The 22,002-nt window shown below is 38.4% G+C and overlaps 1 protein-coding gene and 1 long non-coding RNA gene across 4 annotated transcripts in view; one reads left to right on the top strand and one right to left on the bottom strand.

Annotated features, from left to right (window-relative positions):
• The first annotated feature begins 1,846 nt into the window (after nt 1–1,846).
• On the top strand, nt 1,847–21,834 carry CDC7 (cell division cycle 7). 2 transcript variants are annotated; one of them, XM_056497988.1, is made up of 12 exons: nt 1,847–1,945; nt 3,412–3,563; nt 5,840–5,926; nt 7,812–7,947; nt 8,587–8,680; nt 8,785–8,927; nt 10,557–10,806; nt 11,354–11,449; nt 12,450–12,628; nt 13,812–13,894; nt 16,765–16,914; nt 17,887–21,833. In XM_056497988.1, exons 2-12 carry the CDS (start codon nt 3,470–3,472, stop codon nt 18,225–18,227), a joined length of 1,653 nt encoding a protein of 550 aa, XP_056353963.1. In that variant the 5' UTR covers nt 1,847–1,945; nt 3,412–3,469; the 3' UTR covers nt 18,228–21,833. The 2 variants fall into 2 exon arrangements, with proteins under 2 accessions (XP_056353963.1, XP_056353964.1); XM_056497989.1 differs by having other exon boundaries at nt 1,865–1,945; nt 5,843–5,926; nt 17,887–21,834.
• LOC130256400 (uncharacterized) overlaps nt 3,485–22,002 on the bottom strand; it is a 48,165-nt gene continuing 29,647 nt past the window's right edge. For both annotated transcript variants that reach the window (XR_008841104.1, XR_008841105.1), the window contains 4 exons: nt 11,256–11,388; nt 10,103–10,215; nt 8,103–8,202; nt 3,485–3,570 (listed from right to left, as the gene is read on the bottom strand). This is a non-coding gene — a long non-coding RNA (uncharacterized LOC130256400). The remainder of the gene's footprint in view (nt 3,571–8,102; nt 8,203–10,102; nt 10,216–11,255; nt 11,389–22,002) is intronic.

Here is a 22,002-nt window from a genome sequence, read left to right as displayed (position 1 = left end):
GGCAATAAATTAAGAAACAATATGAGATTATATTACAAAGTCAGTTATGTTTGTGAGAAGAAAAAAAATATAAATTTGACATGATAGAGAACCAGAATCACTGGAATGATGGCATGAGGGAGCACAACATATTTGGATCAATAAGAAAGGAGGAAATGGAGAAGAACTGATTATCAAACTAGATAAATGACCTGGGTCTAAATGAAAATAATTTTAGGTGTTGGAACCAAGATAAATTGAGACGTTGCAGGGAAAGAAAACACAGCTAGACAGGGTCTTGATAAGAAAATATAAAGAAAGCAGATTTCTTGCTGTGTGAAAGTGCAACTGTGATGAGGAGGAAGTTAGTATAGCTGACAGAGAAGTGCCAATAATGGGAGCTGTATAGAAATGGTAGTGATTTGGTATTTCACATGAGGACAACTCCAAGGCAGGGAGGCCAAGGAAGTTGGATGAAACTCTGACCTGGCCAGGAGGCAGCAGAGCTAAGTATGCAACCTGTAAATAATCAGCAGCTATTTTTTCAAGTATTAACTGGCAAATATAATTCCTGGTTCAGTAGTATTCAGAAATGGCTGTAGGTAAGATTGTCCCAAGGGGTTAATTTAGAATGATGTTGCCTGTCATTAGCACTAGGACAAACCTGCACTCATGAGTGCTTATGGTGCCCTTTGAACTTCTGTAAGATTACACAGATAAAAGAAAGAACAGAATTTGGCATATATTATTTTGTCATTATACCTCATTTAATTAATGTTTGGTATAATCTGCTTTTAAATACAGTCACACTTAACTGAAATTATTGAGCTTGCATGCTTTACTTGACTAAATCTCAAGCTGCTGCACTGACTTATTAGAGCCTTAAACAGAAAGTGCAGAGGAGAACAACTATTGGAAAAGAAAAACCCAGACATCAAACCAAAACCTGCTAAAACCAACAAAGCAACACAGCAAGTAATTTCTGCACCCTCCTTGTAAAATGTGCAATAGGAAGCAGAACTTAATGAAAGTGGTGGAACCTACTTCTGCATTTAACAATTTGTTAACCTAAGTACAGCTTGTTAGAAAGTATAGCCAAGCTAGAACAGTGCCTTAGGAACCTCGGCAGCCACAGGCTTGGTTATCTACCAAGGGCAGCACTCACAGATCTCTCCCTGACTATGCAATAAACAAGAGTATTTTGGTTCGTATTCTAGGGAAGTAGAGATCTATGCATTATGAAATGCAGTGGAGATACTCTTCAACAAGAATAATATTTTTTTATCTTTAAAAAAAGAAATATTGACCAAAAACGGGTAATAGTCAAGAAGTGCTAAATTCTTTTATTTACAAACATACAACTGCATTGGTTTCAATGAAATCCAACTACTCCAAACATCACCAAACATTGCAGTGCATAGTTCCAATAGTTCCACATATCTCCTAGTCCTACTCATTACTGACCAGCAATTACAGCCCAGACCAGAGCCAAAGTTCATTCAATTTTGCATTCAGTGCGATCCTTTTTGTTGTGTAACCAGGCTGCAGGCCAAGCCGCTCCCCCGCTATAATTAATGGTGTAGGTGGAGCCATCCTTGGCCTCTGGGCCATTTGACTGAATTTATAGCGGATCTAATAAGCACAAGACCTGACGGGGGACTTGGGGCTGGATTACTCCGCGATAATCACACGCAGCAAAGGAAGTCTAAGGGCCAAGTACCGCTGCCGAGCCCTCGGTCACGGCGGGCTCAGGAGCACAGGCCGCTCCCGCGCCGGGCCCCGCCCCGCCCCGCGCGCGCCGCTCCGCCGGGCCCCGCCCCCCGGGCCGGCCAATGGCAGCGCGTCCTTCCCCGCCCGGCGCCGCCATTGGCCGGGGCCGCGGCTTCCGCCGAGGGCCGGGATTGGCGGCGGCGCGCGGGCGGCCAAAGGCGGCAGCAGCAAAACCCCGGCGCGCGCCGGTGTCCGCGTGAGTGCCCGTCCGCGCGCCCCCTGCCCCCCCACCCCCGCTCCTTCCCCCCCACCCCCGCTCCTTCCCCGCCCTCAGCCCCGCTCGTGCCGCGGGACCGACCCGACCCGCTCCGCTCCGTTCGCCTGGGGGGCCCCGCTCCGCGCACCCTCCGCCCCTCAGTGCCCGCCATCCCCGCGGGGGCCGCTCCCCTGCCCGGCCGGAGTGGCGGCTGGGCCCGTCTGACCCCGCCCGTGAGCCCCGGGGCCGATGGGGAAGCCCGCGGCGGGCGCTTGGCCCGGGGCCGCGCTGGCGGGAACTGTCCCGTAAAGCAGTGCCGAGCTGCGGGTGTCGCCGCTTTGTGTGGCGCTGGGGACATCGCCGGTGGTCTGGATGTGTTACGGGGGTCTGGGTGTGTGACGGCTCATGCTCGTGTGTCGGGGTGTGTGTGAGCTTGCAGCCCTTTTGCTGCTGGTGAGGTCATGCTGGTACGCGTTTGGAACAGGCTAATCTGTCTACTCAACGCTAGCAGAGGGAATGTAAGAGACTAGAACCATCCCTAATTGTGCTCCAAAGTCCCTCTCCACCAAAGCTCCCGCAAAAATCGGGGCGAGAGAGAGAAGGCTCCTGCCTCTCGTCCCTGTTGTTACACAAGGATGACAGAGTAAAGGTAGCTCAAAATCCTTGGGACAAAATGTATTTCTAGCTCCATAGCTGAAACACATGAATACTTTCATCAGGAGTTTTTCAGAATGTTTCCCCCGTGTGGAAAAGTTCATCCAGAACTCTGAAGGGTTGGCAGAGTAACAAGGAAGGAAGGCAGGAATGGAGCCAGTTTTGAGTAACTGTAAGAGCTGCTGCTTCCAGGCTCACATCACTGGTTGTTCTGCCCACGGATGCCACTTTTTTGCTCTTGAAATGGGATGATCAGGGCTCTTTTTGATTGTACAATATTAGTGGCTTTTACTAGTTTAGAGTTTTATGTAGTATTTCCAAGATTTGGGAAGAAGCATTTCAAAATAAGCGTGTTGTATGTTTCTTGTTGTGGTGGGAGGGCAATGAGTAATTAAACCTTTTATTGAATTTACCTAGGAGGGAGAGATCTTTCGTGTTGAGAAGGTATTTTTTTCTGCTATTATTTCTTTCAGTCTTTCTGGCTTTCTATAGCTTTTGCAGTGTGCAATGCAGCTATTTCTGTGTACATCAGTTCCTTGCCTTTCAAAGCAAACTTTCAGGGAAAAGGCAATGCTTTAATGTGAATGAGGAAACATGAGAGATGAAAATCAGGTGTATTTAAACTTATCCTGCAGTCTTTTTTCCATTCCCCCGTCTATCCTCGTGGCTTTAGTGATTTACTGTTTCACTGGGATGGTGGCTAACACTTTGTTTCAGGCAGCACAGAGGAACTCCTCAGATTCCCTAAATCTCATCTCAGGAACTGAGTGTAGGGCTGGGAAGTGTCTTACCAGATATGCTTGCTCCCCCAGGTGTCCAGAAGTGGCCCTCAAAGTCTTGGATTCTCTTTTACTTGAGACTTGTTTTGTGATGGAGACGGTGTTGAAGTCTACCTGTGACAAACAGCACCCTCAGCAGGCTGAAGACTTGCACGGGAGCCTTGAGCAGAGCAGCAAGCTTTCAGGTATGTGCTGAAATAGGGATTGTGAGCATTACATTTTGTTGCTGCTTCATCACTTAGGGAAATTTTAATTTCGATTATAAGCCTGTTTGTGTATGATTCTTTTGTATAAAGAATTAATGAAATAAAAACTTTTGAGGTGGCTTTTGACTTTAAGTTTATTCCTGCTGCTTGTGCATTACAAAACTTCAGCAACAGTAATTTGTCACAATTTGCTAAAGCTGCTATTTATATATTACATATCATGTTATTATATGAGGATACCAAAATGAAAAAAGCCAGCCCTTGAGAATAAAAATGACCAAACAAGTGCACAAACCCAATATTTTGCCTTTTAACCTTTAATCACGAGCCTTATGCTTCAATATCTTTAGATGTGTTTATGTCCATAAAAACACGCTTCTTGTTTTTCTTCATAGAAGTTGAACTAAGAACAAGAGTTCTCATAGAGGTTTTGTTGTTTCTGAGTCTCTTTGTGTATCTGAGTCTACATTTTCTGTACAGTGCTTGCTCAGGAATCCCTGATGGTCAGTTTATAGATATAATATATTCTGATTTTTTTAAAAATATATAGTCCTCTCTCAGGCTCCTGCACATCTATGCCCAGATGCTGAATAGTGTTTTTATTGCTTTGCAAATATGAGAAGAAATCACTTTAAAATCTGCTCACAGAAAATACTGGCTAATACTATCAGTATTATTATCCCGATGGCACAATGACTGTATGTTTTCTATACCCAACTGAGAATTCAGGCCCCCAGAAGAGACCAGGTGATGTTTATACTGCTGTCTTTCAAGAAGGACAGTAATTTTTTCCAGCACTTTTCTCTTTCTCTCAAGCAGCTGTGTTGAGTTCCTAAATGCTGTCAGTGTCTTGGGTAGGCACTGCAGCCTCTGCCACCCTGCTTGAAGTGGTCTGACAGCTTTACCTTTCTCTAGGGAGGAATCTGAATTCAGTGTTGGACAAAACAGAATACCTGGCAGGTGCTATAGCAGTTGTTGAGATAGCTTTCCATGATTGTTTGTATATACCTTAGGACTTTTTCATTCCTGAAATATTTCCCAAAATGTCTTAAAACTATTTGAAGAAGCAGAGAGAACAACTTAAAGGAGAAAAAAGGAAAGTAAATGGATAGTGAGGCAGCAGGTTTCAGTTCTCAAAAGCATTTTTAGTATGTTGGTTTTTATAAAATCTTGAGATAAAAAAAAATTAAAATTGAAAGTTAACTATAACTTGAATTACTAGTTGATTTATTGGGTTTTTATCAGGAATAAAGGGTTTTTCAGGCAGTTTTTATTGTTGTTTAAAGTGAGATACATAGAAGGCTTGGGATGCATGCTAATCCATATTTTGATTCTAGCATATCTGTGATATTTATAAAAAAATTCTTATTACTTATGACTTACTGCCCTAGTGAAACATAGTGCACTTTTACTCATACAATAGGTTAAAATTTGTCTGTTTATGCTAAATTTAAATTATTATTTATTTTTTGGACAAAAATTTTATAACTATTTTTTCATTAGATTGACCTTTCAAATACTGGTTTGTTCTTAGGTCTGTATACTAAAATATTCTTTATCCCTGCTCCACAGAAATTAGTTGCAGTCTACATGATTGATAGCTTCAAAAAAGTGAATTCTTATGTGGAGCATAGAAAAGGCTTGAACGACACGGATTTGTAAACTGCATGAAAAAACTACATGATTTTTTGGAAATAATACAGTGCAGCATCCTTGTGCCATCTAGTGATTGCAGTGTGAAGTGCAGCAGCCTAAATGCAGAGCAAACATGGGCTGTGGTGCCAATTATTTTATATAACAGTGGGAAAGACTGCATTGCCAATCTTAAAAAAATCTAACAAATAATTATTTTTCTGCATTTGTGATTTGCATCTGATGGATTTGTACCTGTATTTACAGAAACAACTGTTATAGTTTTGTCAAATTGCAGTTGGAGATCTCATGTAAACATTTAGTGATGAGCTGTAGGTGTCCTATGAACCAGCAGGCTTTTGCCCTCTCAGAATCTGCTGTGTGTCAGATAATAAAAAATAATTGCTTAAATGCTGCAGCTTAGAAAGGAGTGTGATTAAGAATAATAATACCAAGTACCCACATGGTAATGTCAGCAAGATAGGACGCCTTTGTGCTGCTTTTTCCTCTGTGTATGAATCCACACTCCTATCAAGTGTAGTGTAATTTGTGATCTCCAAAATAGATCAGATATTGAATCAAATAAAAACAATTCCAACTTATTTTCCCCATTCTTTCCACAGCAGGAGTAAAAAAAGATATTGAAAAACTTTATGAAGCAGTGCCACAGCTTGTAAATGTTTTCAAAATAAAGGAAAAAATTGGAGAAGGTAAATGTTTCATTTTATATTGCTTAGAGTTAAGGTTTCTTTTGGCATTTCTAACTTAAAAAGTATAAATCTAATATCCCAATATATACAATTTAAGCCAAATGCCTTTTTTTGACTTACTACATGGTCTCTGTAGGAATGCTAATATGTTGCTGAGCACATAGGTGTATTAGAACATTTTCAAGATGTTTTCTTGAAAATCTGGTCTATTAAAGACTTTTATAAAAACAGCATTCCAATTTTGGCAATTAAATTTTTTTGAGGTAGATTCAAGTAAAGTTTTAAAAATCCATTATTTTTCTTCTTTACATGAGAAATCTACTTGTGTGTAGCTGTGTTTGGACAGACTTGGTGTTCCTTAAGTTAGCTTTGTTTTGACTAAAATTTCTTAGGCAGAAGTGGATGAGGAAACTGAAAGGTTGGAACTGCTTTACTTAAAAAAATGAGCAACTTTTCTATTTTTGAAGACATACAGTATCAAATTTTAGAATGCTTGTGTTCACCTTGCCTTCAACAAGACAGTATTGCAAGTACTTCAAATTAGTGTCAGGCATGACTGTAAATGGATTCAGGTACTTTGAGTGTGGGATTTCAGCACTTTTTGAAACTACCCATTTAATCTCTGAAATGCTCTGTGACACTCCACACTTTTAAAACAAAAGATGGGGATGGGAAGCTGGACTGCTTTGCATCTGTTTTGTGATGGAATTTCTGTGCAGCAGGTTAAACACCTAAGAGTTTTTATTTCAAAACTCACCAAGCTACTTAAAACCCCCAGCTCCATTCCTGTCAGGAATCTAAAATTTAAAAAAAAAAAAATAGACTTCTACCTATCATAAAAAGATAGTGTAATTTAAAAAAATTTTGGTTATGAGTAGTACTCTGATTTTACTCTTGGGACCAAACAATGTTTTAAAAAAAGCTTATTTGCAGTTCAACAGCATTTTGAGGAAAACAAGCTTCAACTTAGGATTCTACTCTGGAATCACTTTCATTTTAGCAGTTCTCACCCCCCAAAATAACGTCTTAAGTCAAATTTAGTAACCTTTTATACTGCAGTCGGTTCTGTTGAAGGTATGGGTCTCTAGGCTGTTTGGGATTTTTTTATGGTTGCATGAAATATTTAGGTTTTGCTGGCATCTTGATGTATATTTGCACTCAGACTGTTGAACCGGCATGATGCAAACATATTACTTAAAATGGAATCAAAAGTAATTTCTATTCTTTATTCATATGGAAAAACACTTCAACTTTTATCTTGAGATATCTCGGTTCATTAGGATAAATTTAACTCCTAAGAGGTTTATTTAGGATATTCTTAAAATTAAATGGCTGGGTAAACTTATCATACAGTCTGAATACTCCCTTTCTCAAGCAAGTGTATCACATTGGATGTGGTAAAATGCTCTGGGCAAATAAACAGTGCAGTTACACATCATGTGGGAACCCTTACTTTATAGATCAGGTACAGAATTAAGGAAAATATAGCAATTTCAGAAGTGCTTTGAATAGCACTGGCAGTGCTTTCCAGATTAGCATTATATAGTCCTCTTACATTGTAGGGAGAGGAGTTAGATGTCAGATGAAAGTAAGCTACCTAAACAAGAAAGCAAATCAAAGATAGGAAATTTACATTCAAAGAGCACTGTGTCCCAGGCAAGTTAGACAGTGTTATATTTGCATTTTTACTGACATAAAAAACTTGTATACAAGATCAGTATATTCAGTAGTAGAAAAAAGGAACTGTATTTTTCTCTTCTAGAATCTGCTTTTGATGTAGTATCAAGTGTACTGCAGGATTGTGAACAGTTAGATCACTTCTGTAAAAATCTGCATTGACCTAATTAAAAATGTTGAAGACAGTGTTTTTCTCCTTTGTTTACAGGTACTTTTAGTTCTGTTTACTTGGCCACAGCACAGCTACAAACAGGTTATGAGGAAAAAATGGCTCTGAAGCACTTGATTCCAACTAGCCACCCTCTGCGAATAGCTGCTGAACTTCAGTGCCTCACAGTGGCAGGGTACATAAACAAAAAATTTATTGTCATGACTAAATGCTGAAAGTTGCCTCAGTGTTCTGTATTTATTTAAGTTTTGGCACTTTTCTTAATTTGTTTTTAACCACACACATCTATGTTCTTCCTATTGAGAGCAAATAACAAAAGGATTGTCTTACCTGTAATGGATGCCCTTTGCTGCTAATCTCAGTTTGTGGGAGTGCTCCATTTATCAGCTGAGAAATTCCATTATATATCTCTGGTAACAAAGTTCCAGTTCTGAAATGCTCAGAAAAAAAGAATCACTTAATCAGAAAATGTGGTTTTAGGAATGAATACTTGTCGGCGGAGTGTGATGAATAACACTTTCCTAAAGTAGTGGGATCATGGAAGTTAGGGCCTATATTGCAGTGGTAACTACAGATCACAGCCCCACAGATAATCTGCAGAATTCTCATTCCAAACTGCAGAATGGAGCATAAAATGGAGTTCAAATGGAACACAGCAGTGAGCAGCAAGAACACAACTACTGATTGCTGATAAGACTGCTCTCAAAGTATAAATTAGGATTATAAAAGAAAGCTTGACTGAAGTTTTTAAGAAATAAAGGAAAATAAACATCAATCTTCTGGTCTTTGTTCTGTAACATTACTTTTCTTCTAGGGGACAAGATAATGTTATGGGAGTTAAATACTGCTTCAGGAAAAATGATCATGTTGTAATTGTTATGCCATATCTGGAGCATGAATCCTTCTTGGTGAGTCTCAGACTTTTGATATGTAGTAAAACATTTAATTGAAAGCAGATACATAACTATTCTATAATCATTCTATAAATTACAATATCCAAATAATTTTTCAGGACATTTTGAATTCCCTTTCCTTTGAAGAAGTGAGGGAGTACATGTTTAATCTGTTTAAAGCACTGAGGCGCATTCATCACTTCGGTATTGTTCACCGTGACGTCAAGCCCAGCAACTTCCTCTACAACAGGCAGCTAAAAAAGTGAGTCTGGCCATACTGTGATCTCATCTGGGGATGTGTGCCTTGGCAGAACACAGTCAATTAGGCATTTAGGCTTCTTTCCTTCCAGCTGCATAACATGTGCTTAAATAATAAAGCTAAAAATATGGGGTTTTATTTGTAAATTTTTCTTTCACAGTTAAGGGACTTAAGGGAAGGAATTTTTTTTACTTGATGTAAAAAAGTGACAAATACCTGGTAAAATGAAGATTTTACTATTGAGTAAAAGTACTAGTTTTTCAAATAAGAATGAGAAAAATAAAATTTGGGGGTGTTTTTTAATAAGAAAGTTAATTGTAACTTGTGGTGCATATAATGATCCTTGTATGTTTTTAATAGTGGATAGGGTAAAACTGATACAGATAAGATGGCTGGCTTTGGGCTGTTTCCACCTTACATTGAATTAATGTTTGTAACTAGTAGGGTTGGCTCTTTTGCCTGCAAGTTACAAAATTTAAAAATTGTAAATGAGGTACTCTTTCTTTGTGAAGAGCTGAAATGGACAAAATGCTCCAGTGCTAGCAGTCCTGTAGCTGTGTTTGTTAGCATTGTGCTTTTACAGTTGAGACACTGAGGTGTTGGAGCATGTCCAAAGAAAAGCACTGAGAGGAGGTTGTAGCAGGATGCACATCCCCAAGTAAAAACTGATGACAGGAAATGACCTCAAGTTGCCCTAGGGAAGGTTTAGGTTCAATATTAGAGGTTTATCAAGCACTGGAATGGGCTGCCCAGGGAAGTGGTTGAGTCACCATCCCTTAGAGGAATTTAAAAGACATGTAGGTCCAGCATTTAGGAACATGGTTTTGTGGAATTTGGCAGAGTGGAGTAAACATTTGGACTTGATTTTAAAGGTCTTTTCCAGCCTAAATGTTTCTGTGATTCTATGCAGTGAAGGTTTTTTAGGGGAGATTTGATTGCATTTTGCTGAATGGAAAGCTTAAAAGTTTGAGAAATGCTGATTTTTTAAAAACAATCTGTCAAAACAAATATATACTGTCATTTTGCTCTTCCAGCATTTGTTTGAATCTTAATCTCTACGTTGCATTTAGGAGAGTTGAGTTTGAGACCCAAGGACAGATGGATTGTCTCTGTACAGGTTGTAACAAAAAATAATTCTTTCAGAGACAGATCTGAAGTGCGAACTAATGTAGTCTTACCTGTTGAAGACTAAAGTAAGTTCCAGTAGTATTTGCCAGGAGTCTGGCAAAACTTTAAGCCCTGTTGGCTGGTCTGTCTTCACTGCTACCTTTGTCCTCCGCCTGTGGGAATCCTGCAAGAGTCAAGTCACTCATACATGACTGCTGGCTGATGATTCAGGGCTGTAGGTTTAGAAGAACTTCAAAAAGGAGTTGCTGGAAATATTTTTTTTGTAGGAAGGATGCACTTGAGAAGATTTGGGACAAGAAACAATGAACACTGGTATAGGGTAAAAACATTGAGGAGATAGGTAAGATGGGACAGTAGGAGGAGAAGGAAGAAAATGGGACTGTGATGCTGGCAACAGTACAGATAAGTAACTTTGAATGAAATGTAAAAGATAACTAATGAATAGTAAATTGAATGGTCAATAGATAATTTGTGACTCCTGATTCTGAATTTGTGTCTTTTCAGGTATGCCTTGGTAGATTTTGGCTTGGCACAAGGAACCCCTGATACACAAATTGAGCTGCTTAAAACTGCCCACTCTGAAGACCAGCAGGGAAGTTGCTTGCAAACTAATCCCATTACAGCCTTAGGAAATGGGGTTTCTGTCAGTGTCACAGCACCTAAAGAGATAGCTCAACAGTCAGCCTCAAAAGCAGCTGACAGAAGGTCCAGCTCACTTTCAAAAGTCCAGATGAAACAAGGAAGAGGAGGAAAGGTTCTCAGTCTCTTTCACTAAGCTGTTGTATATGTTTAATGTGTTCCTTCATCCAACAGGGGGAGATGCAGTACTTGAACAGAAGCTGAGCCTGCACAGCATCACAGTGTTTATATCTAAGGACCTACTTCTACATAACTATTGGCTTCATCATTATCTGTTAGGTGTAATACACTGCTGAAGACTGTATAAAACCTTAGCATGAGTTACTATTTAGACAGCCTTAAATCCTTTTTTAGAGACATGGATGGTAAAACTCCTCCCGAAGCCAATAATCATTCACCTATGTTTAGTTACTTGTTGCATAACAAATGCAGTACAGACTATACTGAGATTGTCTTGGGGCACACCTCTTGTCAGAGGTGTGATACATTTTGTAAACATGTTTGCTGTTCTGTCTAGACCATGTTTCTTCATTCACAGTAAAGTGATATCTGAAAATTACTTACATGCAGCTGTTCTTGTTTTATGACACTTTTCTGAAGTGTCAGTCTCCAGATGCCTGTTAAACAGGATCCTTATTGCCCTTTTTGTTTGTTTTGCACAGGAGGACTCTGTGCACCATTCTGTCCAGCGCTCTGTCTTTGGAGAGAGAAATTTCAATGTCTACAGCTCCACGTACCAGGAGACCTCAAGCACAAAAGTAAGAAGTATTGACTCATCAGTCGAATCAACCTGCTGCATATTTGAAAAATTATAGGACTGGTTTTCTGTAAGACTGAGCACTGCTCCAGAATGCTATGAAACTGAAAGGCTTTGAGCAGACTATTAAATATCTTTCCTTAAAGGCTCAAAGAATTTTTCATTTGTGTTTCAGTCTCTTTTGAAGTTCTCAAACAAGTTCTGTAGCTGTCTCCCTAGCTGATCTTGTTTGGATGCTAAATTAATTTTTTTTCCTGTATATCTATCTGTGCAGCTAATCATAGAATCACAAAATAAAGTGAGTTGGAAGGCAAGCATGAGGATCATCAAGTCCAGCTCCTGGCCCTGCACAGCACCATCCCCAAGAGTCACACTCTGTGCCTGAGAGCATTGTCCAAACACTTCTTGAGCTCTGTCAGGCTGGTGCTGTGACCACTGCCCTGGGGAGCCTGTTTTAGTGCTCAACCACCCCCTGCTTACCTTGTGAAATTTTTTAAAAAATTATTTTGCAGCTGAAGCTGAGGATAAAACTTGTAACTTTTTTTTTTGTAATTAGTATTTAATATGACAAGGGGGAATCCCCAGCTAAATTAGAGGGTTTGGTTAATGGTATTTTGTTGTAGAACTAGAACTAGTGTCTGTGTTGCTGTGGCATTTCGCATTCTTTTCCTCTTATTCTCATGTTGAGCCAAAAAAAATTGAAGCACTATACTAACTAGAAAAATACTTGTCTTGTAGCTTCAGAATATCTATCTTAAGATATATAATTTTTTGGTAAACACTGAAAATGTCTTCTGAAGGGGAAGGGGAGGAAATCAGGCTATTTAGAAAGTTCCAGTGTTTTATGGTAGTTTTAATATTGTTAAAGAGATTTGCTGTCAGTTCTAAAATTCTTCTTGTTCATGAGCACCGGTTAAGTCAGTATTTTAGGAACTGTTCTGTCTGTATGTAAAGGGAAACTTCTTAAATATGTCACCTTCTCTAAAATATCTCCATTGCAGCTCATAAAACAATCAAAGATGATAGATGTTTCATCTAGGAAGTTAGTAACAAAGAAGAAGATTATTTCTACCAAAACTGTGAGCAATGGGGCAGCCAGGAAAGCTGCCAGTGGTTGCCCTTTAAACCTGCTCTGTGACTGTTATGCAACGGATAGAGTTTGCAGTGTTTGCCTTTCAAGGTAATTTGCTTTGATAATGTTGTAAAATTGTCTGCTCTGCTGTCAGGCAAAGTCACAAACATAGATTTACTAGATTGCTGATTTAGTAAGTGAAAGATAGCATTTGATCTCTGCAGCCCTTAAAACAGTGAGTATGCTCTTTTTAAACAAGAATAGTTTGTGGAATTCATGGATTAGTTCACTGCTATCTGCAACTAGAAATATTCACTGGTAATTATCTTCTTGTTGTTGTGTTTATTCACCTATATCTGTTGTAGAAAATCACTTGAGTTAATTACCACACTTAGAAAAGTGCTCTATATTCTGTCATTTAGCAGTTATCTAATAGGCCTAAATTATACCAGCAGTTGGGATTCTGGAAACATGCAATGTAGAATAAAAGAGAAGCATGACTGTTTTGTATTTGTTCATCTAAGAAACTAATAGAATTGCAGAATGGCTTGGGTTGGAAGAAACCTTAAAGGTCATCTTGATCCAAACCTGCTGCCATGGGCAGGGGCAGCTCCCACTAGACCAGGTTGCTCCAAGCCCCATCCTACCTGGCCTTGAGCACTGCCAGGGATGGGCATCCACAGCTGCTCTGGGCAGCCTGGTCCAGTGCCTCATGTTGGAGAATTTTAGTAGGTCAGTTAAATTCCATCCCTCTGTCGGTGGTTTTGATTATGATCTATCATTGCCTTTTATCCACACATGATCTTTAAAATAATGCTAACCTCACACCTTTTAGTCAATCCAACAAAAAGTAAATTCTTGGCAACACTCAGAGCAACCCTTAGTCTGCTCTGGACTAACACAAATAGCATCCACATTCAAGAACCTCATATGCTTTTTGCCTTGGGTTAATTAGCCTCAACTTCAAACCTTCCCATGAAAACAAGCCTTTAACAAAAATGACACTTAGGTGAAACAAAGAAAAGGTCATTGTGAATTAAGTATGCAATAAGTATTTCTCTGGTATTATCTTATGCTAGGTAATAAAATATAATACAATAGATAAGGCTTTTACATGTGTATCTTTTGACTTCATGTTAGATAAGATGCTTCAAACCTCTGTGAAACTTGAATAAAGCAGGGTTAGGTTGTTTACACATCTTACACAAGTATATTATAAAAATAATATTAAGTATTATTAGATTTAGAACTCACAAACTTTTTTTTCTCAATATGTTTCTCTTATTACAAGGCGTCAGCAAGTGGCTCCCAGGGCAGGAACACCTGGATTCAGAGCACCAGAAGTATTAACAAAGTGCCCTACTCAGACCACAGGTACTACCCAACAGACTCAAACAAATGGCTTTTTTCACCTTTCCATCCTTCTCATTTATACATATTTTGTTGTCTTTTTAAACTTGTATTTTTAAACTTGTGAAATTCATTTTTCATCCCTTCTAATGCTTTTCAAGTATTTCCTGATTTTAATTAAAAGTTTATTATTCAGAGGAAGAACAATTCAGGAATATTTTTCCTGTGTTTGAAACTTGAATGTGTCTTTATTCATTTGAGAGTTTGAGAGGTAGTGCCATGTGCAGGAGTTGAATACAATACATTTTAAAAGAAAAAACAACTTTTTATGAAGTTTCTTGGCTTATTAAATAAATCTTGGGGAGAGAGGACATTGTTAGCCTTTTCTAGATAGGTTGTAACATATGCTGCCATAGAAGGCATAATTAATGGTGTATGACTTTTTATCAGATTTTTACTTTTTGCTAGTGGTTTAAAACATTTATACACTAGCTAGTGTATAAATGTTGTAATTTTTTTAAACTAAAATTTTAATTTCCATGTGTTAAAATTTAGTTAATAAGATTGAGTGGTTTGGGTAAATATTGGGGCAGGGTAGAGGGATGATTAATACATTACCTGGTGCAAGCAACATGGGAGAGGCTGTGCCTGCCTGCAGGATGGAGAACCAATAGAAGCAAAGTTCATGAGCACTGAACATCACCCATTAAACATGTGTATGACCAGGAGTTCTGACTTAGAAATAAATACAAATGTCCTCAAAAACTGTATTTAAAATATAAGGTTTTAGCCATTTTTTGCTGAATAACTTTTGAGAAAGCTGTCAATTTTCAGTAAAGTATGTATACACACTCAAAATAGGATTAACAATATATTTTATCAGCTTATGCCTATAGATAGATAGATATGCCTTACTGCTGTTTGAAACAACATCTGTCCTGTGGGTATGAGTGAGATTTCAAAGGTAAGGCAGCTTGTTTGGAGTTCTTGTGCCTGTGCTGTAACAGCCAGCTTTATGGGCTAGCAGTCATCAGAAATCTAGGATAAGTTTAGAGAATCTCTGAATCTGTCTAGACAGAATTGAGGCAGAAAGAAGACATAGCTAGGAAATCTTGGGCACATGCTGGTATTAAACATGCTTTCTGATGGTTCTCTGTTCTCTAGGGTAATGAAGAGCAGGATTACAAAAAGTAGGGGTAAATCTGGGCACCTTTGGTGGTGGCACAGACATCCCTGCACTCAGTCGGTGGTGCTGAGCTACTGCAGTATATCAACAAAGGCCTTAATTAGAACTGGGTAGACTAATACTAATATTTATAATATCATGCTTTATTTGAACTAGTAAGTATAACTGTCCACTTTCATTTGGGGCTGCTGGAGTCACCTCCTTTTATTCCTGCCAGTCTTACTCCCAGTTCTGGCCTCTGTGCTGAGACCAAGTTACTGGCTGAATCCAGCTGACTCTACCCAGAGCTAATATAGCACATCTGACCCAGGTTCACCGTGCTGGGAGTACAATCTAAACTTCCAAGATGAGCCTACACAGGTCCAGCTACACTTTCCCCTGGTTTTTCCCTCTATTCCCCTTTCCTCATTAGCAGCATAACACTGGACAAAAGCGTAGTGAGGAATCATGATTTTGATGTCATTCCACAAGATCTTGCCCTCTGCTGAGGACCACAATTGTGGGGCCAGGATTTACTGCCCACTCAGATGTATAATGCCTTTTAATTTCAGCAAGAGTTACATAATTAAACCTTTTTAAAGGTCTTGACCTTGATTATTCCAGCTTACCCAACCACATCCTCAGGGGGATTCATGGCCCCTCAAACAGATATCATTACTATATCACTGTTGGAAAGATTATCCTAAAACTTTTTTACAGGAACTGTGCAGAAGGCAGGAAACCTTTCCAGTGTAAATTGTGCCAAATTATTAACTTGGATTTTTATTTCTTAATAAAAGACATAAAATCTGGTTTTGCAACTAAAGTCAACTTAATACTTTTTTTTCCAAATTAAAATCCTGTGCTAAGAGTGTTTCTAATTAAAATGTCCAAATTAATTACTGCCTATTTTGCTACTTACTTTTTTGAATAGGATTAAGATGAACATGCCTCTATTTCCCAACTGTTACTCTTTCTCTTCAGAGTCTGAGATCCTTCAAACTCTATCCTTCACTTTCTTTGCCATCTCTCAAAATGTATACCTTAGCAAGCCAAAAAAAATTATGGCAGACAGGTATTCGTGTAGCTTCCAGTACTGAAGTTTCCATCAGGCTTTGGCCTCTATCTCCTGAGAGAGTACTCTCTGTACTCTTCATAACACAATGAAAGTGATGAATAACTTTGAACTCTTACAGTTTTTAAACTGCCTGTCTTGTCAAGTGAGTTCATATTAGAGAGGAACAAAGTTCATATTAAGATACATTTCTTATGCTGCCTACCTATGCCAGCCTCAATCCCCAAAAACTATTTTCACAAACATTTGGGAGTTGTTTTTTATGTCTGACCCTTATATAAGGTTTTCTTCATGTGAAGTAAAGTTAAATATATATCAAACCTGCTATTTCATTTGCCCCCTCTCATCTTCCCAGGTAAAATAACTTCAGGCATTGTTTTGGTCCATATTAAGTTTAGCAAGTTAATGGAATTACTCATATGAAAAACACTCCCTCTGCATCAAAGTAGGAAATTATTCTTAAGTCTAATTACAATAATTTCCACTCTTCTGTGTCTGATGTATTATCTGTGTGACCAAAGTCAAAAGTACTTCAGAACATAACTTTTGCTGATAGAAACTTTTTAGATCATAATTTCTTTGTAAAGAAAGTTGAGATTTTATTTATGATGAAATCAGGAGTTCAGTTGTTAATAAATTTGCTTTCCTTTGCAGCAATAGACATGTGGTCTGCAGGAATCATATTCCTTTCTCTACTCAGTGGACGGTATCCATTTTTCAAAGCAAGTGATGATTTAACTGCTTTGGCACAAATCATGACAGTTCGTGGATCCAGAGAAACCATTCAGGCTGCTAGAACTTTTGGTATGCAAACCTTAATTATGGGGGAAGGGGAAAAATGTTACTCAGTGCTGTGATTTACAATCAATGACTTTTTTTGTGTATATAAATAGATTTTATATATTTTTAGGTTTGAGAGTAATTTTGGAAGTAAATCATACTTTTTGCATGATTATATTGACAGACTTTTAAGACAGTTTTGTGTTTTGCTGTCTTTTACAATGTGTGTATGGGGTACTTTGTCAGTTTTCTCAACCTGTCTACTGCCTTTCACTAAGTCAGGGCTACTTGAGGTGAAGTATGCCAACTAAATATTTCCTACTGGCATCTGGTTAGAATTCTTGAGACAGTGTTTCTATTCCTACAAAATTTTGCCTGGAGGCTTAAGTCAATATGACTTAAAGTTTAGATGATGTAAACCTTGCTTTTTCCCCTGCCCCTTCCCCCAAAAGCCCTAATAAAACAATCATACAAATAAGCTGAAAACCCAAAAACCCAATACCCAACAGCTGACCTGTTTAAAAAAGACAATCACCACAAAACAAAATATCCAAACAGCCATTCCCCTAAGTGCTTGCAGGCTAAATGCTGCAGTGCTTGCTACCTGGATGTGTAACTGCCAGCATCAATTTTCATTCTCCAGACAGAGGTGTAAAAATCAGGGTATTTAATTGTCTTCAGTTCTGTTAAAATGACAGTGAAATGCAAAAAGTGGGTGTACAGGGTGGCTGACAACCTGTCACTACATAATTTCACATAACCCAAAGCTCATTTTCTGAGCAAAACTGAGAGAACCCCTCCTGACTTTCAGGGGCTGCTGCTGTAACAGCAGGGCTGGTGTGGAAATGGGGGGCGGGGGGGGGTTCTTTGATAGATTTGGGATGTTTTTCTTTCATGCTGGTTATACTTTGAGACATGAAGTTTCTCTGAAACAAAAGTTACAGTTGCATAGAAAATATATTAAAATATGGCTTCTTTTACAACTCTTTTCCCTAGGAAAATCAGTTGTGTGCACTCAAGTTGTCCCAGCTCAAAATCTACGAACCCTCTGTGAAAAACTGAGAGGAACAAATAGCAGCTGTAAGAGATCTCATGGAGAAGAGACCAGCAGGTCTGAAAACAACACAGCTTTGGCAGTTGCAGCAGACAAACACTTGCAGAATTTTCAGGAAGGTGATAGTGCTTTGGAAATTAAGGCAACTGACATGAAAGGATGGGATCAGGTTCCTGATGAAGCATATGACCTACTTGATAAGCTACTAGACTTAAACCCTGCAACGAGAATAACTGCAAAAGAGGCTTTGCTGCATCCTTTTTTTAAAGACATAAGGCTCTGAGAAAATAACTTACTCTGTTATTTCTTTCATATGTTTTGTGTGGAAATGAAATACTGAGGCAGTTTTACCTTGTTGCCCTCAACACTTACACTCATTGAAATAATATCACACTGTTCTCTTAACTACTGAAATTTTGTCTTGTACAGTTAGACTGCAAATGTCAGTTTAAGAAATACTTGCAGATGCAAAAGTTACATAGACATCACTAACATGGTCTTATCTGAGAGGTTATTGCTGTGCATACCTGTTCTCTAAGAAAGTTAACTTGGATCAAAAACAACAAAGAAAAAAGAGTTTCATAAGCTTTATGCTTAATTCTCGAGATATTCCCTTAAAATTTAAAGGTTTGCCTTAAGGTAAGACTGAAATAAGAAAGAGTTTGAGAGACTTTTTTCTGTACTTGCATATCTCTGCTTTGTTCCTGTTTAGTACATGGGGGACTGAAAATGGAACAAAGTGTATTCATTTTGTTCAGACTATTTTCAGAGAACAATATTACTTTGGGAGTGTTGCTAGAGGAAAGGCCAGGTGCTGGAGATTATCTCATCAAAAGAAAAGCATAACTTTTAAAAGTACATTCTTGTTCCTGTCTGGCCTTTTCTACTTAGGCAATAGTAATAAATGCAGTTACTCATTTTGCATAGCCCATGTTTCCTCAGAGTCATGTGTAACTGTCAGTGTTCCACAGCTGCTGCCTTCAGGATGTCTCAGGTGCCAGGCATAGGTTTGATTTCTGTTATGGAAACTGATTTATTAAAAAATACCTGTTCAATAAATGATTTGGTTTTTTAACTTCAGAAGCTTGACTAGAGATACTTTGATAAAAGTAAGGTAAGTTTTCCCATGGGATGTTTCTGTTCAGGGAACCTTGCACATAGGTTTCCTGCATAAATTCCTTCTAAAGATAGAAGATAGTTCCACTATAACAGCCATACACACTAGAGCTATCCAAAAACTATCTTAATTATCAAGGAACTCTTACTACAGAGTTAGCTGGCTATTGTGTGGTCCTAAGGAGGAAAATCCCATACCTTCAATGTGCAAAGTGAGCTACATCATGTTCAACAGAAGTTTCTCTAAACCCCTTGATAATTCTGGAGACTGAAACATAATACCATGTTTTTCCATGTACATTTCTTGAGGTGCTGATGGAGTTGCTGTAAGAGATTCTGGCCATTCTGAGAAGAGGTTGCTGCTTTGATAACTCTTGTAAAAGCCTCAGATGAGCTGATGGTTATGAAAGTGCAAAGATTCTGACCCAGGACTGGGGCTGAAGAGACAAGATTTCAGTATTTTCAAAACCTTGAATACATAGAAAATAATGGTAATGTTACTCTGTTTCTGGCATCAGCTGTTAGGGAAAAATATTTGCAGATGTCAGAATATTGATTGCAAAAAATCTTGAAACCCTCAAGACCCTGGGGCCCAGGTCTTGTAATTTTTGCTGTTTATATAATTTCAACACAGCACATCACTGAGAAATTATTTATCTAAAGGAACTGTGGCCAAATTTGGCAAACAATGGTGTCTGCCAGTGTCTCCAGATGTATCGTTTCCTCCTACATTCACTCATGCTGTCTATGGTCTTATGAGAGAGGTCTCTGACAAAAAGAGAAAATATCTCAGCTATCTATTGTGAGCTTTCTAAGCAACTTGAGCTCTTGAGCTTCCCTGCTAACAGCCTTCAGCAGCTCCTTCCATCAGCCCTACAACAATTAACCTCTGCATTCATTTAATAGCCAAAAAGGAAAAATCATTGCTAATGGTATTTTTACAAATCGTTAGGGATAAATAAAATTTGTAAGGAACAGTTCTAAACTCCATGTATTCCATAATGATCTGGAAGAACACACTGCTATTCCTTCTTCCAGACAGCTATTTAAAATATGGAGAATTCTTTTTCAAGAGGAAGGGCAAAGTAAAAAGAAAATTGTGTTTTAACTAAGAAATGCTTAGGAAGTACTTTTTGTAGCACTCTATAATAAAGAGGGAAGCTAGAAGTAAAATGTTAAATGCAATGGCCTCTCACTGGGACCAAAAAAAGAAAAAGAAGGAAAAGAGCAAAAAATTACTAGGACTGAGCAGTGGTTGCCACTGGATTTTCTGCTTCTCTCTGCTGTGATTCTAAGAATCTCTAAAAACTATTAAGGTAAGAGCCAAGTACCAAGATTCCTTTAAAGTTTAAATACATGATTTGAGATATTAATAAACTGAACATGAATCTTACAGTATGAAAGCTGCAATTAGAAAAAAATCTGCACAGAAATTACATTGCTTCAACAAATGTTCAGTGGTTGTGAAGCTGCAGCTGGATTAGTGTTAAGTTCTGGACACCAACTATGACAGGGTTAGTAACAAATTGGGTAGAAACCAAAAAACAGCAACAAAAAGCTGCATGTGCTTGGAAAGATGAATAGAAACTGATACCTAGAATTCTGAGAACAGAATCCTGCGAGCAAATCTAAATACATCTGTCTATTTAGCATAGGGAAGAATAGCTTATTCTCAGTACTAAGCCAGACTAGGTGAGGAAACTGACATGTTTATCATGTTCACCCTAGTTGAAAAGGGCAACAAATACATTTTTATATTTATTTTCCTAGCACCTTTCTGGCCATTACATTCTACTAGTGAATAAAATACAAAGAAAGAAAAGATCTTTAGAGCTTGCCTCATATATTTGTTGGTGATGAAGAGGTATTTTCTGAATGAGGTGATATAAATAAAGTCTTTGCATTTAGCAGGGGACACCTAAATTATTTCTGCCTCAAGAAAGCAGACCACACAAGGTAACAGAAGTAAAAGGAAAAACAATAACCCAGTTTTCTCCTGTTTGGTCAATTTTACTCCACATTTAAAAGACACCTTGGCTGTGTAGAGAAAATGACTAGCCATTCAAATCACTTAGTAGGACAACAGCATTTTAAAGGAAATTAGTACTTTATGGCTTTATGAATTCCTAATCTATAATGAAACTATGCAGCTCAAGTGGTAGGCTTATAGCAAGGACAGTTCTCTTGAGACATTACTGAAGCAATGTTCTTACTGCAGCACTACTTAAATGGTTTTTTGCTTGGGTTGGGTGTTTCTAATGTTTGTTTTTTTAGAGCACATAGTAAATTATTCTACTAATGTGGCCACAGCATGTTCACTTCAGAATTCTCTTGTAGCTTATCCAGAAAACAGAGCATGTCCCAGGTCAGTGGCAGTACATATGTGGTTCATACCCCTCTCTGCTGCTGTGTTCCTGGCTGGCCAGTTCAAGGGGTAGTAAATATTTAAATTGGCAGCCTGCACACAGTGGGTGGAAATTGAATAGTCTCTTTGATCATACTCTTAAAAAGCCAGCATATAGAGTTTTGTTACCCTGGTAACAAAAAAATTCTGGTACTGCTGAGCTGAGGGTCCAGTAAATTGGTTATTTTGCATCAGCATAACCTAGATAATCAAGCATTTTTAAATATGCTTAATTCTGCCTCTCCATGACTCAATCCCTTCTACTTTCATCTCCACTGACTGCTAGAATGTTATCCCTATACAATGGTTTATTGTATCATGTTAAAAACTAACCACTACATGCATTCCTGAGTATCCCCAGAGTATTGTTTATTCCATTTATGGAAAGACTCACATCTTCCTGTGGTGATATGGCAGAGAAGAGAGTGGTTATGTTACGTGTTATTTGCTTTCTTGCATAAAGTTCTTCCATAGTTTTCAGAAGAGTCAGATTTTAATCTAAGACCTAATTAAACTTTAGTTTCAAAAATTCTAGTGC

The sequence above is a fragment of the Oenanthe melanoleuca genome, chromosome 8, assembly GCF_029582105.1.
Source record: "Oenanthe melanoleuca isolate GR-GAL-2019-014 chromosome 8, OMel1.0, whole genome shotgun sequence".
Classification (NCBI taxonomy): domain Eukaryota; kingdom Metazoa; phylum Chordata; class Aves; order Passeriformes; family Muscicapidae; genus Oenanthe; species Oenanthe melanoleuca.
This window is presented reverse-complemented; position numbering and strand designations above follow the sequence as displayed.